The sequence below is a fragment of the Octopus sinensis genome, linkage group LG2, assembly GCF_006345805.1.
Source record: "Octopus sinensis linkage group LG2, ASM634580v1, whole genome shotgun sequence".
NCBI classification, from domain to species: Eukaryota; Metazoa; Mollusca; class Cephalopoda; order Octopoda; family Octopodidae; genus Octopus; species Octopus sinensis.
In genome coordinates, this window is record NC_042998.1 from 197,487,680 (window position 1) to 197,506,674 (window position 18,995).

Genomic DNA, 18,995 nt, shown 5'->3' on the forward strand with positions numbered 1-18,995 from the left:
CATCGTCATCATAAACAACCAACATCCTCATGGCTGTCTTCACTGTCACTACTAACAGCATCGCTATCATACTTAACACACAAAGTAACCACAACCACCACCACAACCATTTCCATCATCTACATCATTATCGCTTGTATTCAAAGAATATCTTCCAATGTATCAGGATAACAGCAATTGGTAACTCGAGAAGAAGTATATGTAGCACACCAGGAATGCTGCAACGTAGACAGGCAGCCGTGTATTTGTAGACACAAATACACATATCTCATGCAGCTTTTCTGTAAAAACTTCATTCCTATAAAAACATTCGAGTGTTTACCATCGGGGTACCATTGGGGTACCTGCACATAGCGATGTAGTAACTACAGGTGATTGATTGTGAATTAAATTTCATCTATCTCTACATACTGTTGTAATATACACATTTGCATAGTATAGCTGCACAGTGGGATATGTTGTACATGGTCTACTTGTACACACTATTACACTGCATATATACTTGTAGCTTCTCACTCTGTACAAAATGTGATTTTGTAAACTTGCATTTTGTATCCTGTACATAGTGCTGTGCTTTAATCCATACCTCCTGTGTTTGTGCATATTATTTCACTGAGTGTGTAAACTTGGTCAATTTCTACAAACAGTCATGCTGTGCTGTTATAAGTGGTCTATCTGTATGTACTGTTACACCTAATGCTTACATTTAGCCTAGTTCTAAATATTGTGATAGCTTTATCACCGTGACTGACCAGGCTATCAGATGTTGCTACACATTGCTGGTCACAATGCGCTTTGCATTGTTTTAGCCTTTAAATGACGCCACTCCGCTGGCTAAGCGAGCAGGCCAACAGAAGAAAGAGCGAGAGAAAGTTGTGGTGAAAGAGTACAGCAGGGATCGCCACCACCGCCTGCCAGAGCCTCGTGGAGCTTTAGGTGTTTTCGCTCAATAAACACTCACAACGCCCAGTCTGGGAATCAAAACTGCGATCCTACGACCGCAAGTCCGCTACCCTAACCACTGGGCCATTGCACCTCCACATGATAGCTATATATATAGCGAGAGAGAGAGAGAGAGAGAGGGAGAGAGAGTGAGGTTTGGACTGCTATGTAGGTTGGTAGGTGGGTGGGTAGGTTGTAGGTAAGTAAGCAGGTAGATAGAAATGTTCTAAGATTGAACATAAATGGCCCAAATGTATTCTCTTTTACTTGTTTCAGTCATTTGACTGTGGCCATGCTGGAGCACCGCCTTTAGTCGAGCAAATTGACCCTAGGACTTATTCTTTGTAAGCCTAGTACTTATTATATCAGTCTCTTTTGCCGAACTGCTAAGTTACGAGGACATAAACACACCAGCATCGGTTGTCAAGTGATATTGGGCGGGGCCGAACACAGGCACACAAACATATACACACACACACACATATATATATATACATATATATACAAAAGGTTTCTTTCAGTTTCCGTCTACCAAATCCACTCACAAGGCTTTGGTCAGCCCGAGGCTATAGTAGAAAACACTTGCCCAACGGGCCACGCAGTGGGACTGAAACCAGAACCATGTGGTTTGTAAGCAAGCTACTTACCACACAGCCACACCTACGCCTATATATGTACGTAAAGTTGAACCATTTATACTAAATGTATTTGTATACATGAGAATATATAACTGTTCTTGATATTTCTGCACATAGTTTTGTGGGACTAAAAGTAAAATTACACTTTAACTCACTATACACACTAGTATACTATAAACCTTGTCTTGTCTTTTGGTCATGCCGTACATATTTAGGCTTGGTCTTACCAGTATATAAAATTATACAGGTACTCTCGGAATATCTATATATACTGTTACATAATATACTCAAAGTTAACCTGTACATCTATTCTTGGTTCCACACTTGGGCCATTTGTAATGAATTTTACACAGAACATTTTTACCTAGCTACCTACCAAAGCAGCCCAACCACCTACCTGCTTACCTACCTACCTACACACACACACTCAAATTATTATATAGGCCACTTAGTATTGGTTTATCGTTACATCTGTTGCAGTTACCATTGGTTGATATGTATGTACTGTTATACCTACTCAAGTGAAAATGCACTTGTACATGATCTACCTTCACAAATGTTACATTGCATACTTGCATTTCACACATCTGTACACACTGCCAATTTTTTTATCTCTGTCAACCAGTTCTGTAAATGTGTTCTTTAACCCTTTAGCTTTCTTATCATTCTGTCAAATGTTATGCTTATTTGTTTACACTGCTCTGAATTAATCATGCATTATCTTGTAGCTATGAAATTTTGATGAGGCATCTATTTTTTAGAATGACCAACGTCGCCTTACTGGCACCTGTGCCGGTGGCATGTGTAAAAAGATTCGAGCGAGGTCATTGCCAGTACTGCCTGATTGGCTCCTGTGCCAGTGGCTTGTAAAAGGGGCACCATTCGAGTGTGATCATTACCAACGTCGCTTCACTGGCACCTGTGCCAGTGGCATGTGTAAAAAGATTCGAGCGAGGTCATTGCCAGTACCGCCTGACTGGCTCCCGTGCCGGTGGCACGTAAAAAGCATCCACTACACTCTCGGAGTGGTTGGCATTAGGAAGGGCATCCAGCTGTAGAAACTCTGCCAGATCAAGATTGCAGCCTGGTGCAGCCATCTGGTTCGCCATCTCTCAGTCAAAATCGTCCAACTCATGCTAGCATGGAAAGCGGACGTTAAACAATGACAATGATGATGATGATGATGTAGGGTAGGTGTGAGAAACCAGACCTGGCCTCTTTGAACGTAAAACAAGTAGAATATTTTTGGTTGGATTAAGCCAGTTTAAATGCTAAAGGGTTAAGGGATACTGTACCCTTAAACTTTGCCCAACTACATTTGTCATCATTATCATCATCATCATTTAATGATGACGACGACGATTATATTTGATATAACTTGTACATAATACTACCAAATCCACTCACAAGGCATTGGTCGGCCCGAGGCTATAGCAGAAGACACTTGCCCAAGATGCCACGCAGTGGGACTGAACCCAGAACCATGTGGTTAGTAAGCAAGCTACTTACCACACAGCCACTCATGCGCCATATATATATATATATTATATATATATATATATATATATATATATATATATATATATATATATATATATATATAACTACAAAATTAGAAAATGGAGAAACATACTACAAAATTAGAAAATTATCCCATGGTGGGTTGAATTTTCAACCCCTATCTCATTTTATAATATATATATATATATATATGTACATGCTATTACACTGTACATATATACTTAACCTATCTGTACATACTGTTTGATTGTGCATTTATTTTCGGCCTTTTTGAACACAATCTTACTCTAAAATCTTTGTATTGTAAATCTGTACACAGAGCTGAATATACTCTTGGCCAGATTATACATACTCCCACAATGTATATTTGGCATGGTCTGTAGATATCTTTATACATATCTATTTATACTCACTCTCTCGTTTACTCTTAGCTTATCTGCACAAACTGAAAAAATTGTACGCTGACGGTTGGACAACCTGCTCTTATCATTACACTGCACTTTTCTCCTTGGGCTATTTGAGATATAGTTACTCTTGGCTTTACATTATATTGTTATATCATACACACTTACACTGATTGTGCATAGTGATTTACTGTACGTTTATTAGTGATACATCTCTACATGTAGTTTCATTGCACATATACATGTGATCTATCAGTATATACTCATATGTTATTCACTTTCAGTTGTACTATATATTTCTTTGTTGCCCACAAGGGGCTAAACATAGAGGGGACAAACAAGGACAGACAAAAGGATTAAGTCAATTACATCGACCCAGTACGCAACTGGTACTTCATTTATCGACGCCGAAAGGATGAAAGGCAAAGTCGACCTCGGTGGAATTTGAACTCGGAACGTAACGACAGATGAAATATCTATTTCTTTACTACCCACAAGGAGCTAAATACAGAGGGGACAAACAAGGACAGACAAACGGATTAAGTCGATTACATTGACCCCAGCGCATAACTGGTACTTTATTTATCGACCCCGAAAGGATGAAAGGCAAAGTTGACCTCGGCGGAATTTGAACTCAGAACGTAACGGCAGACGAAATACCTATTTCTTTACTACCCACAAGGGGCTAAACACAGAGGGGACAAACAAGTACAGACACACGGATTAAGTCGATTACATCGACCCCAATGCGAAACTGGTACTTTATTTATCGACCCTGAAAGGATGAAAGGCAGAGTCGACCTGGGCGGAATTTGAACTCGGAACGTAACGACAGATGAAATATCTATTTCTTTACTACCCACAAGAAGCTAAATACAGAGGGGACAAACAAGGACAGACAAAAGGATTACGTCGATTACATCGATCCCAATGCAAAACTGGTACTTTATTTATCGACCCCGAAAGGATGAAGGGCAGAGTCAACCTCGGCGGAATTTGAACTCAGAAAGTAACGACAGACGAAATACCGCCAAGCATTTCGCCTGGCGTGCTAATGTGTCTGCCAGCTCGCCGCCTTTTTCAATTGTACTATTTGTATATACTGTTGCACTGTATATGTGCATTTCCCTGGCTTTATACACTATACACTGTTATTAGATCTATGTTCACATACTGTTAGATTATACACTTGTTTTTGATCTATCTTTAACCTTCTGCAACTCCTTCTTTTGGTGAAGGAATATATAATGCTAAATTGTACATTTACACTGGATATATCTTTACATACCGAAACACTGTACAATTTGTCTTCATCTTTCTGTCAATACAAATATTTGGTACACCTATACTTGGCCCACCTATAAATAGCGATATATTAAACATTTATCATTGATCAATCTATATGCATTGTTATATTATACACTAATATTCGATCTATTGTTACAAACTGCTGCATTATACATGTGAACTTAGTATTAGTCTATCTACACATATTCCTTAAATTAAGGCGGCGAGCTGGCAGAATCGTTAGCACGCCGGGCGAAATGCTTAGCGGGTATTTCGTCTGCTGTTACGTTCTGAGTTCAAATTCCACCGAGGTCGACTTTGCCTTTCATCCTTTTGGGGTCGATAAATTAAGTACCAGTTATGCACTGGGGTTGATGTAATCAACTTAATCCGTTTGTCTGTCCTTGTTTGTCCCCTCTGTGTTTAGCCCCTTGTGGGCAATAAAGAAATATATCCCTTAAATTAATCTTGATCATTGTGCACATTCTCTTCTGGCAGTCTGATACACTTAAAATACTTTAAAATTTTACACTTACCTTAGATGTATCAGTTTATAGTGTAACTCTTAATCTTGTTCTATCTTTACACTTATACATGATGTAACTTTACACAGTGTTGCACTGTAAGGTTATATTTGGTCTATCCATATGTACTTTTAGATTGTATATTTACTTTTAGTCAGTTGGTACATACTGTTACACTTGTATTTGCATTATCCATTAAAACTGTTACTGTTGACTTAAATTTAGTACAGATTAACATCCTGTTAGTTTGTACACTTACCACTTACTCTAGCTTTTCTTGCTGTTAGATTTATTTTTGTTCTGTTTCTGCAAAAACTATAAAACTGCACACTTATACTATGTCTATCTCTACAGAATGGTTCCTAAATAAGCTGATGCACTGGTAGTGTAGATCATATATATATTCTGCTTTGACCAACTGCCTGTGTATGATAGGTCTACTTGTTCAATTTGGATTCCTATGGGCACACAATAATATCAGTTTCTTTACTACCCACAAGGGGCTAAACATAGAGGGGACAAACAAGGATAGACAAATGGATTAAGTCGATTATATCGACCCCAGTACGTAACTGGTACTTAATTTATCGACCCCGAAAGGAAGAAAGGCAAAGTCGACCTCGGCAGAATTTGAACTCAGAACGTACAGACAGACGAAATACCTATTTCTTTACTACACACAAGGGGCTAAACATAGAGGGGACAAACAAGGACAGACAAATGGATTAAGTCGATTATATCGACCCCAGTGCGTAACTGGTACTTAATTTATCGACCCCGAAAGGATGAAAGGCAAAGTTGACCTCGGCGGAATTTGAACTCAGAACGTAATGGCAGACGAAATACCTATTTCTTTACTACCCACAAGGGGCTAAACATAGAGGGGACAAACAAGGACAGACAAACGGATTAAGTCGATTACATCGACCCCAGTGCGTAACTGGCACTTAATTTATCGACCCCGAAAGGATGAAAGACAAAGTCGACCTCGGCGGAATTTGAACTCAGAACGTGCAGACAGACGAAATACGGCTACGCATTTCGCCCGGCGTGATAACGTTCTGCCAGCTCGCCGCCTATAATATCAATGAGATTTAAAGAAAAGTCGTGAAAACTTTTGCAGTCAAGAGTTAACATATGATAAACCATGTTATCTTGTGACTATGACTTCTAATTCTGTCCCAGTTCTGCCACCCATAAGAGATTCTCTCGTGCCAATTTGTCATTCAACTGAGACTAACTCAGATGATCTCAGTCATAGCAAACGAGTTCATAATCTGGCAAAATCTACAGACTCTTGTAACTGTGCCAAATGCCAAACAGAGCTTTTGACATTAAAAGTTTGTAATAATTAATAAGCAATATTTGATCTGTCTGTCTGTGTGTTTATACAAAGAACTACTACTACTACTACTACTACTACTACTACTACTACTAATGGCTTGAAATTTTGGCACGAGACCAACAGTTTCAGGAGAGGGGTTAAATTGATTACATTAACCCCAGTGCTAATCTTGTACTTATTTTATCGACCCTGAAACAATGAAAAGCAAAATCAACCACTGAGGAATTTTAATTCAAAATGTAAAGATGGGTGAAATGCTGCTAATCCTCTTTGCCCAGTGTGCTAACAATTCTGCCAGCTCAATGCCTTAATGATGATGATGATGTGTTGGTTGAAGGAGACATTATTACAAAGACAAGTTAGGGGCCAGATGAGGCTGGCAAACGGCCACGATCAGTTGGTGCTTTTATGTGTCACTGGCATCTGTGTCGGTGATATGTAAAAGTACCATCCGATCGTGGCCGTTTGCCAGCCTCATCTGGCCCCTGTGCAGATGGCACATAAAAAGCACCCACTACATTCACGGAGTGGTTGGCGTTAGGAAGGGCATCCAGCTGTAGAATCACTGCCAGATCAGACTGGAGCCTGGTGCAGCCTCCTGGCTTCCCAGACCCCGGTCAAACCGTCCAACCCATGCTAGCATGGAAAAAGGACGTTAAACGATGATGATGATGATGATGATGGTGTAGGAAGAGGATAAGGAGGAAGAGGTAAAATGAAAGGGAAAGAGTAAGGAATGAAATAAAAAGTATACGTTACATATAAATACATCATCATCATCATTTAACGTCCGTTTTCCATGCTGGCATGGGTTGGACGGTTCGACTGGGGTCTGGGAAGCCAGGAGACTGCACCAGGCTCCAGTATGCTCTGGCAGTGTTTCTACAGCTGGATGCCCTTCCTAACGCCAACCACTCCGATAGTGTAGTGGGTGCTTTGTATGTGCCACCGGCATAGGGGTCAGAGGGGGCTGGCATTGACCATGTTCAGATGGTGCTTTTTATGTGCCACCGGCACAGGAGCCAGTTGAGGTGGCACTGGCATTGGCCACATTCGGATAATGCTTTTTATGTGCCACTGACAAGGGGACCACAACTACAACTTCCATTTGACTGTGATTTGATTTGATTTTGATTTTGATTTTGCTGTTGATATACTTGACTCAATAGGTCTCCTCAAGCATGGCATGTTGCCCTACGGTCCAAGGTACTTTTTGAGTGGGCTGGTTATGCAACACTAGTGTAGGTTACAGCTGTGAACTCACTTTATTTGCTGGGTTTTCTCAGTCACAGCATACCTCCAGAGGTCTTGGTCTTACATCATTGCCTCTGTGAGGCCCAATATTCAAAGGTCCTGCTTCACCACCTCATCCCTGTCTTCCTGGGTCTACCTCTATCCTGGATTCCTTCCACTGCTTGGGATTGGCACTTCTTCACACAGCTCTCCTCATCCATCCATAGTACATGACCATACCAACACAAACGTCTCTCTTGCATGTCACATCTGATGCTTCTTATGTCCAGCATTTCTCTCAGGGCACTTACACTCTGTCGTGTATGCACACTGACATTACACATCCAGCGGATCATGCTAGCTTCATTTCTTTCAAGCCTACGCATGTCTTCAGCAGTCACAGCCCATGTTTCACTGCTGTGAAGCATGGCAATTTGCACACATGCATCATACAATCTACCTTTCACTCTGAGTAAGAGGCCCTTTGTCACCAGTAGGGATAGAAGCTTTCTGAACTTTGCTCAGGCTATTCTTATTCTAGTGGTAACACTCTCTGAGCATCCACCCCAACAACAGACTTGGTCACCTGGGTAGCGGAAGCTATCAACTACTTCTAGTTTCTCCCCCTGGCATGTGATGGAATCTGTTTTCTGAGCATCTGTGGTGTTTATTGCCCCTGTGCATCTGTCACAGACGAAAGCTATCTTCATGGTTAATCTTCCTTTGATGTTGCTGCACCTCTTATGTGTCCAGACATAATTGATACTACTTTCTTGATACAGGAGGATCTCTGTTTAGTGTCAGTGGGAGAACTGCACAAATCCATGATCACTGTGACTGCCAAAGGCAAGTGCTCTCTTTTGAACCTGTACTTTGCTAAGCTACAGTAATCTCATCCACTCTAACCATTTTTGCCATAACCACTCACCTTTTAACAAATTCACAGGAAGAGAGGACATTCACCCTCACTTTCATTTCCAAGAGGAACTTAAATTCTACACCTAGTATTAGTTTGATTCTCTATCTCTCTATTGTAATGTCATGTCTTCAGTCTCTGGACAGGAGAGCATGTGTCCTTGAGTAACATACTTCATTTAAAACTGCTCTGGACTACTCAGGTGAAAATGTGTAGCAGTAGTAGCTGGGTGGATTAGAGATTTAACCTTACAACAAACTGGTAACCCATCCGTAGTGATTTATATGCTTCACTAACCAGGATAAGCCCTAGTCTGATGAGGCAGCAGCTTGAAACATAATTTTATTCTTTATCATGTGTGTGTGTGTGCACATGTATACATGTATATATTTCCCCTGAATACCCACTACACTCTCGGAGTAGTTGGCGTTAGGAAGGGCATCCAGCTGTAGAAACTCTGCCAGATCAAGATTGGAGCCTGGTGTAGCCATCTGGTTCACCAGCCCTCAGTCAAAATCGTCCAACTCATGCTAGCATGGAAAGCAGACGTTAAACGATGATGATGATGATGATGATCTAAAGTTATGAATAACTTTTAAGTTGTGAACACTAATTACTGTCTATGTTCGTTACTTTGAAAATATTAAGAAAGGAAAATGTCATCACAACATTAAATCATGCCAAAGTCTTATTTAACATTCATTTCTCTGATAAAAAAAATGGTCACAAAATCAATACCAGTCATGTATTTAGGTCAATTCTGTTGACATAGAGCCCTCTCTAAAATGCAGGGTTTTGTGCTAATGCAATTTATTATTCTAAACAATTCTATTTTTCTACACCAACTAATTATTTCCTCATTATTTCAATAAATACAGTGAAGTCTAAACTTTGCTGATGAAAACAGAATAAAGCTGAAACATGTTTAAAATTATCTTTCATATTCACTGGAAAATGAAAATAATATTTGTAATTGACTGTGATCGTTACCAAAGTCACCTTACTGGCACCTGTGCTGGTGGCATGTGTAAAAGGATTCGAGTGAGGTCATTGCCAGTACCACCTGACTGGCCCCTGTGCCAGTGGCATGTAAAAAGCACCCACTACACTCTCAGAGTGGTTGGCATTAGGAAGGGCATCCAGCTCTAGAAACTCTGCCAAATCAAGATTGGAGACTGGTGCAACCATCTGGTTCGCCAGCCCTTGGTCAAATCGTCCAACCCATGCTAGCATGGAAAGCGGACGTTAAACGATGATGATGTATGTATTTATGCAGCATCCATGCCAGTGGTGCGTAAAAGACACCATTTTAGCGTGATCGTTACCAGAATCACCTTACTGGCACCTGTGCCGGTGGCATGTGTAAAAAGATTCGAGCGAGGTCGTTGCCAGTACTACCTGACTGGCCCCCGTGCCGGTGGCATGTAAAAGCATCCACTACACTCTCGGAGTGGTTGGCATTAGGAAGGGCATCCAGCTCTAGAAACTCTGCCAAATCAAGATTGGAGACTGGTGCAACCATCTGGTTCGCCAGCCCTTGGTCAAATCGTCCAACCCATGCTAGCATGGAAAGCGGACGTTAAACGATGATGATGATGATGATGATGATGATGATGATGATGAATTGACTAATATTTTTCTTCACCAGATATTTCTCGCTTACTAATCTCCGAAACCCTTCACTGACTTAGTCATCTCTAGTTATCTTTTTTAACATTTTTCTTATATTAAATTTTACCATTGGCACGAGGCCTCTATTAAATATATTATTAACTAATTTAACGAATTCATATACACGAAATGTAATCATCAAACTACTTGAATATCAATTTCACCAAACCTTAATGCCAAAAATGTATATGTAAAAAATATTTAGATGTTTCTCTCACATACACACTTACGTATACAAACCATATAGATTACTCTATTTCTTACTCAATTATTTTCAGACACACACACATGCACAACACAAATATAAAACTGTTATTCATTAGCCTATCTCTTTCACTTTCATGTATACTTTCATATATACACATATATAAAACATACCTACATAGACATAGCTCTGTCTATTACATTTAACTATAATAACCCTTACATGCACACCTATACAGGTATAACAACTACACCCATTACTCTAAACTTTTCACTATCTGCTCTTCCCTGTTTTATATCAGTTTTATCAGATCCCTTCAGAAATTGCACATCTGTTCTTTAATTTACCTCAGGGACTTTTGTAAGCCACAGGAAACTCATGACTAAGAAAAAGGCAAAGCAGCTGGGTACTTTTAGTTTTCAGGTAATTTTTAAAGAATTTATAAATAGGACCCGATGAGTAGCACACATCACCTATTTGGTGTGAAACTTGGCAGTTTGCAGATTTGTGTTATGTGTTACTCTGAGGATAATGAGAGTACAAGGGAGAGAGAGAGAGAGTGAGAGAGAAGTGAGGGCTAGTAGTTTATTTTTTTTTTTACATAGGTTGACTGAGGACAAGGAAAGGCAAGAGGAAAACTTGTAGCTTTTGTAAAGTCTGAAGATAAGGAAGGCAGGAAGAGTTGTTGAATATTTAAGTCTTACTGTTCTATCAATGTGAGATAAACAATGATTAAGGGATTATGTTAAATTACAGCAGGTTTAGTCATTTGATTTTACTGGGGTGGTGGAGTTGTTAAAGACATGCATATGGAGTTCCTGGAGGAGGTGGAGGAGAGCCCCTGCTTCTCATGTAAAAAATATTTTTTACAAATAGTTTTGTATGAGAGAAGAGAGAGATAGAGAATTGTAATAACTTAATATAATTAGGGTCCAGAGTCTGTAGATGTTGAAATGAGCAGAGATGATATCAATAGTAGGGAAAATAAGGGTTAGAGGACAAAAGACTTGGTGTGTGTGAGTGTTTGTGTGTTGTATATTTGTGTTAATGTAAGGGAGTTCAGTATGTTAGAAGTAAAGGTATGTGTGTACCATGTAAAAGGTGAACCATTACTTAGGGCTGAATTCCATTCAAGCTCTAAAAGGGAAACATTTTATGAAGCAGTCTTAGCAATTATGGGTTGTCATAAACAGGTAGGAAGTTAGTTTTAGTTATATATTTCTTTACTACCCACAAGGGGCCAAACAAAGAGAGGACAAACAAAGACAGACAAACGGATTAAGTTGATTATATCGACCCCCAGTGCATAACTGGTACTTAATTTATCGACCCGAAAGGATGAAAGGCCAAGTTGACCTTGGCGGAATTTGAACTCAGAACGTAACGTCAGACGAAATACCTATTTCTTTGCTACCCACAAGGGGCTAAACACAGAGAGGACAAACAAGGACAGACAAAGGGATTAAGTCGATTACATCGACCCCCAGTGCGTAACTGGTACTTATTTAATCGACCTCGAAAGGATGAAAGGCAAAGTCGACTGTGGCGAAATTTGAACTCACAACGTAACAAAATACGGCTACAGCATTTCGCCCGGCGTGCTAACGTTTCTGCCAGCTTGCCACCTTAAGTTACCTTTAGTTATAATAAATAGAAGAGCAATGTGGGGGTCGGGGTTCAAGAATTGTGAGTTTATATACTTTGAAGGAGTTTTATTGTTTGTGGGAGACAGGTTAATTATTTTAAAATTGCTTCAGGTCACCTTACAATTAGAAATAGATAACGGAATTTCAACAAAGAAGTTCACAGTAATGATCTCCTATAGGTAGATAGCTCTGATGATGAGAGGACAATAGATGTAGGATAAATATATAATCATCTCTTTTTTTAAATTTTCTAAACAAGCTGGCCTTCGTGCCAGTGACACGTAAGAAGCACCATTCGAGTGTGGTCGTTACCGTGTTGCCTTACTAGCACTTGTGCTGGTGACATGTGAAACATTCGAGCGAGGTCGTCGCCAGTGCCGCTGGACTGGCTCCTGTGCAGGAGGCACATAAAAAGCACCATTTGGGCGTGGCCGTTTACCAGTACCACCAAACTGGCCCTCATGCAGGTGACACATAAAAGCACCCACAACACTCTCGGAGTGGTTGGCGTTAGGATGGGCATCCAGCTGTAGAAACCCTGCCAGATCAGATTGGAGCCTGGTGCAGCCATCTGGTTTGCCAGCCCTCAGTGAAACCGTCCAACCCATGCCAGCATGGAAAGCGGACATCTAATGATGATTATGATATTGTTTTTAAATGTTTGTGAAATATGCAGTTGTTAACCCCACATCAATTCCTTCCATGACCCTCTTTTATCCAAAGATACAGTATCTATTACTACAATATCTAACGTGTCCTTTTTTTAAAGATAGTATAAGTGTGGTTCTAAGAGATTCAGTTGCTGTTTCTAACAAGTCAAACAACTGCATCTATCTTGGTGCTATTGAACAAGACTGGATTGTCAAGCAAGGCATGTACTGTCGAGGTGCAAATAAATGACATTAAATTTGTGCAATGTTTACTATCTGTGTCACGGCACCAGTGGACGTGATTAGACTGTCAAGTGAGAGGTGTATCATTTGTCTTAAGACTAGGTGTCTCTGGTTACAAAATGTTTTCTAGGTCACTGTTCACAAAGCTAAAGGGTCATTTAAAAGTTGCCTGTGGACAATCACTGGTAATGTTAATGTATCATAGGAGTAAACTAGAAATGAATAGGTTAATTAATATTAGTATAATACTGAGAATATTCAAAAGCTAACTATAAATAAACATGCAGAATAAAAAAACAACAAAACAATATTAGTCAATGACTTAATATTTTCTCAGCATTTATGCAGTCAACAGTGAGGATTTGAGGGGAAATCTATCAATATATGTAGTGAAGTAATGACCAATCAGAAAGCTTCTAGTTAAACACATTGTGGTACTGGGTTCCTTGTGGTTTCAACACTGGGTTATTTTGTTGTATTTATACTGTTTCATAAAGCTGTTCGATTCTCTCATGCCAAAAACAAGGCTATCTGTTAGAGCAATAAGTAGATTTTTTGACAACAAGGATGATAGCTGTTATATAACTTTATAGGGTTGACAATGGGCTTAACTATTAGAATGTTTATATAACCCTATGTAATTGGCAGTAGCATTAGAATAATTATATCACCTGATATTATTGAGAACGTGTTGTAAAGTTAACTTTGTAACTACAAGGTTTTGGTTCAATCACAATGAGTGGCATCTTGGGCAAGTGCCTTTTACTAAAGCCTTTGACTAACCAATGCCCTGTGAGTGAAATTTGGCAGATGGAAACTGTATAGAAGCCTATTCTCCATTTAGGTGTGAGCGTTTGTTTCCAAATGACTTCTGGAATAATAAATAGCTGAGTGGTTTCATCAGTTTAGACATGTGAGGACAATTGGAATAAAAATACCCTTACTTGAAATACAATTAAGGATTAGTGTGGGGGAACCAACAGCTGAAGGAACGGTGTATGTTGTTTTGAGCAGTTAAAGACAAATATAGGTCACTTGGATCACTTTGTAAAGGAAAGGATTAAAATCTTTCGCTGAGAATAATTGTAGAAGCACTGCCAGATCTGACTGGCCTGGTGCAGCCTTCGGGCTTCCCAGACCCCAGTTGAACCGTCCAACCCATGCTAGCATGGAAAGCAGACGTTAAATGATGATGATGATGAATTTAGTACATCTGTAAATTTAGAGATTAACACCTTTACTTCAGAGAGTACCATTTGATACTTATGTAAATGAGGAAATTAACACTCACAACTAAAGACTATTAGTGAAATAGAAAGATAGACAGATACTTAAACAGAGAAGCAGACAGACTGTGACAAAAAAGACAGGAAATATGAAACCCAACGACTTTCAACCCAGACCTCCTTTTTTGGACCAAGGTTTTTTATTTCTGTTACTCCTGATACCCAACAAAATGAGGGCAATTAAACAGGGCAATGAAAGAGTGTGTTCTGGTGCACATGTAAATTAAGAGATCAACAGCTATTAATAAGGGACAATAATCTGACATTCAGATAAGCAGAGAATCAACATTTGTTCCGAGTGCCCTTAGTGCTGGGTCAGATCTTCTGGTTAAAGGTAACTTCCTCCCTTCTTCTCACCATAACAGAGACCCCTGAAAAAGAGACAACTGTCGTCCTCTCCTCTTCAAAATACAAATAAGAATTGTCCTTTTGTTACCTTAGATAAATGAATTGTGCTCTCATCATCCAGTGATGTTAGGACCTAGCATTAGACAACAACAACAACAACAACAGCTCCGAGGTGGGAGAGAGCTGGTTTCCATGGTTATGGCTAAGGCTAATAAATGATTCAACAACCATACTTAAATGTTTTGCTTTTTAATTTACTAAGCATGCAGACAAGATGGTGGTGGTGGCGGTGGTTGTGATAATGACTAGTAGTTATGGTAGTGATTGTTATAATTGTGATAATGACAATGATAATTGTATGGAAGTTGTAGGGGTGGTTATAGCAGAGATTCTTGTGGCCATATTAGTGATGATCATGTTGGCGCTGTTTAGCCCTAGGCTAGCCCTTTTCAAGCAGACTCTGATCTAAGCATTCTACTCGTACCAATCCCATTTATCCAATGTGCAGTGGAATCTAGGACCCCATCTTCCAATGCATCCCTTTCTAAAAAGCTAGATTTGCCTGCTGTTTCTAGTCGGCCGAACGCTCGCGTAGAGGCTCCCTCATTGGCTCGGTGGTGGAGGTGGTGGTTGTACGGAGACGGATGACACTCGTGGTTATAACAGATTTCGTAACTAAATGAGAGAAAGGAGGGGGTGAGATAGTAAAAGAGAGGAGGAACCTTAGTGTGAGGGGGGTGGAGAGGGAGAAGGTTGGTGAGAGGGGGAGGGGTGTATGTCGATAGAAAAAAACACAAAAACATATATGCATGTAAAGTTTAGACATGCACATATACACACGCAGCAGACGCATCGAGGAAGACACTTTGATGCAATGTGTACACGTTCACGCGACTGCACATACCGATTCACACGCACGCACATACGCATACTTAGAGTTGGTGAGATAGAAAGATAGACAGACAGACAGATAAATAAATGAAAGCAGAGGCAGACAGACAGACAGACAGTGACAAAAAAGACAGCAGATACGGAACCCAACCACTTTCAACTCAAGACCTCCTTTTTTGGACCAACGCAATGTGAAAAGCTATTTTCAGAGAGAATCTACTGACACACACACACACAGAGAGTTACATGCCAGTATATGTATGTATGTATGTATGTATGTATGTATGTATGTATGTATGCGCGTCAGCCTGTTGAATGCAGGCATACACAGACATACGTGTGTGACTATAGATGTATGCATGTACATATACGGATACATATGTCTATAGATCTATGAATAGGGGTCTATATACATACTTACACACACAAACCTACACATACACATATATAAAATTCACTATACATATACATACATACATATATATATATCATGTCTATACACAAATGCATGTATATGTACCTACATCTGTGTGTATACATAAGCATAAGCTTGCATATGAGCACGTATATATATATATATATATATAATATATATATATATATATATAGATAGATAGATAGATAGATACTGTGTATGTGGTCGTAAATTCGATTTCGACTATAACCACTTGCTTTTTATTTCTGACATGAGCAAGGAATAAGTTTGCTAATTCTCTGCAATGGGTCCTCCTCAGGTGAGAAGCAAGCCCCAGTATTTAATTAATTATTATTATTATTTTTTTTTTTTGCGGCAGATGCAGCACGGAATTTGCCAACGATCTCATCAACAGAAGCTCCGCCTTTGTAAACTCGGCCAAATGGATTTTCAACCCACCAATAGATAGATGAGTACACCTTGGGATACAAAGGACAAAAAGCGCTTCAGCGCGGAGTTGATGGGACTGCAATGCATACAGACATTCCGTGTTGGTCCTCCAAACATGTGGCCTTTTATGGGTGAGGCATTATACGCATGCATGTACGCGCCCCCACTCGCACGCACACACAAATACACTGCTAAGGATGCGTTTGTTACGAATGTATATACAAAATCTATACAGGATTATGTAACTGGTCGCTGGTACTTATACACGCACGCACACACATACACACACGCTCAGAGTGTCTGCATAAAAGCGTAAGTTAAGGCTAATACCCTTAATTGAATTTTGGTGGCACTGCATGGAAGAGATGGTTATCACCAGCTGCGGACCAAAGTTCTCAAAGCAACTCACAGCTGCTGCAACTCAAGTTGACTAAAACAGTAGCAGCATCATACTCTCCTACTGATAACAGTTAGGAGTTGCGCCACTTAAGTACTACAATTATTTACCGGTTGGGTAGATCAAGCCACTTGTGAGTTGAATATTGTGCCCCTGGTGACGTGCAAGGCCAGGTTAGGGCCAACTCATGCCCTAAACATAGCCTTCCACTGGTGCTTCTTCCATTATTTAGCTTTAAAGACTTCTTTAAGATATAATAAATACTGAATGTAAGGTTATAGATTAAGCATTCGATTTTGTTTCAGGTGTCCTCTAGGCCAGATCCCGAAACTATATCAAACATAACGGTTTTTCCAGGCGGTTCTTTTTTAAAATTTATTTAATACTAAATAACAGTAAATGAAATAATATAAATCTACTTATGACAAGAGCAACTTGCAAATGTTCAACCTTTTCAAGCAGGGCCCTATGACAACAACACCTTTTGCACCTGAAGTGAATCAGGCATTGGGAATAACTTTGGTGCTTCCATAATCTGTCGGGGCGTGTCTACTAGATATGAAGAGGAAAATTTATCAATCGGCAATTGCCATACCTTATCGACCAGCTGTGGTTCTTACAGTTTCCGCTCTTCCCACCACTGTGTTTATCTGTGTATCTTTTGTGCATTTTAGCAGTGGGGACGGCCATGGTTGAGATGTCGCTAGACACAAGTATGTATACACATACAAATGTCTGTGAAAAGGATGTGTATAAATAGCTGTTTCAACCACTCTGTTAATACTTTTGCTCACGCACACACATATCCCATATCATATACATTGTGTGTGCGTGTGTGTGTGTGTGTGTCTATATTCCTGTAACAGCTGTATATACGTACATATATACACACACCTCTACATGCATTTCACCCAACAATTATACACATTAATCTTCAAGTGGGGCATTATATATACATATATATATATAAATTAATAAATAAAACATATGCATATATACATACATATATGTACGTACCTACCTCTACATGTATATATACATGCATATATGGGTACAGGACACCAAAAAAAATAATAAAACGTCGAACACAATGAGAAACGAAAACATAAACACAAAACCAAGGAAATGGACATTTTTCTTAAACAAGAAAAAATAGAGTACAGGACATACAAAACAAGGACAATTCCCCTTCTTCTGTCGCCTTATATATATACATATATATACACACATAATGCAAACATAAACATGTCATACACCATTGCATAACAGTTCTATCTCATGCAATTATGTCATAACTGAATGGATTCTATACAAACGTGCCTAGTATTTAAAAAAATGGCATTTTACACACTTTCGTGGCACAATCTGTGCACAAATGATACATACACGTGACATTGTTGCACATTTAATAGAATGTAAATAAAGGATTCTGAAAGCTAGGAAGGATGTATTAAGGGGTGGGGGGAAGAAAAAAGCCCCCCCATCTCGAGTAAGATGATTGATTTTATGGTGAAGAAGATGAAGTTGTGAATCTGGTATAAAAGAAAAAAAATCGGGCGTGAGTGTGTATTGAGAAGGAAATAGGTAAGAGAGAAGAAAATAGGCGTATGCAGAGACAAAAAGAAGGCAAATTGATGAATGAACGGTAGGTAAATAGACATTAATGATAGAAAGATAGATGGATGGATGGATGAGGAAAAAAGAGGGAGTGAGTGAGTATGTTTACTTACTGGCATTGTCGACTGAAGTTATTGCACTTGTTGATGTTGCTGTAGTGTTGTTTTATTGCTATTTTCTTACTCTTCACGTTTTTTTTCTTCCCCTCTTCTCTCTATCCTTTTATCTTCCTCCGATCGATCGAGTGTATTTAGATAGATTGATAGATTGATAGATAGATACGTGTGCGTACAGGTTGTTGTGTGTATCTGTGTCTTGGTACGAGTCTGTTCTGTGTCGACCTTCTGGGATGCTGACACTCGAATA

The 18,995-nt window shown here is 39.5% G+C and overlaps 1 protein-coding gene across 2 annotated transcripts in view; it reads right to left on the minus strand.

The window, feature by feature from the left end:
• LOC115228934 (adenylate kinase) overlaps nucleotides 1-18,995 on the minus strand; it is a 69,555-nt gene that overhangs the window by 50,368 nt on the left and 192 nt on the right. For both annotated transcript variants that reach the window (XM_029799386.2, XM_036500672.1), the window contains exon 1: nucleotides 18,743-18,995. This exon is cut by the window's right edge. In XM_029799386.2, the coding sequence (XP_029655246.1) occupies nucleotides 18,743-18,748 (6 nt within the window). In that variant the 5' untranslated portion in view covers nucleotides 18,749-18,995. The remainder of the gene's footprint in view (nucleotides 1-18,742) is intronic.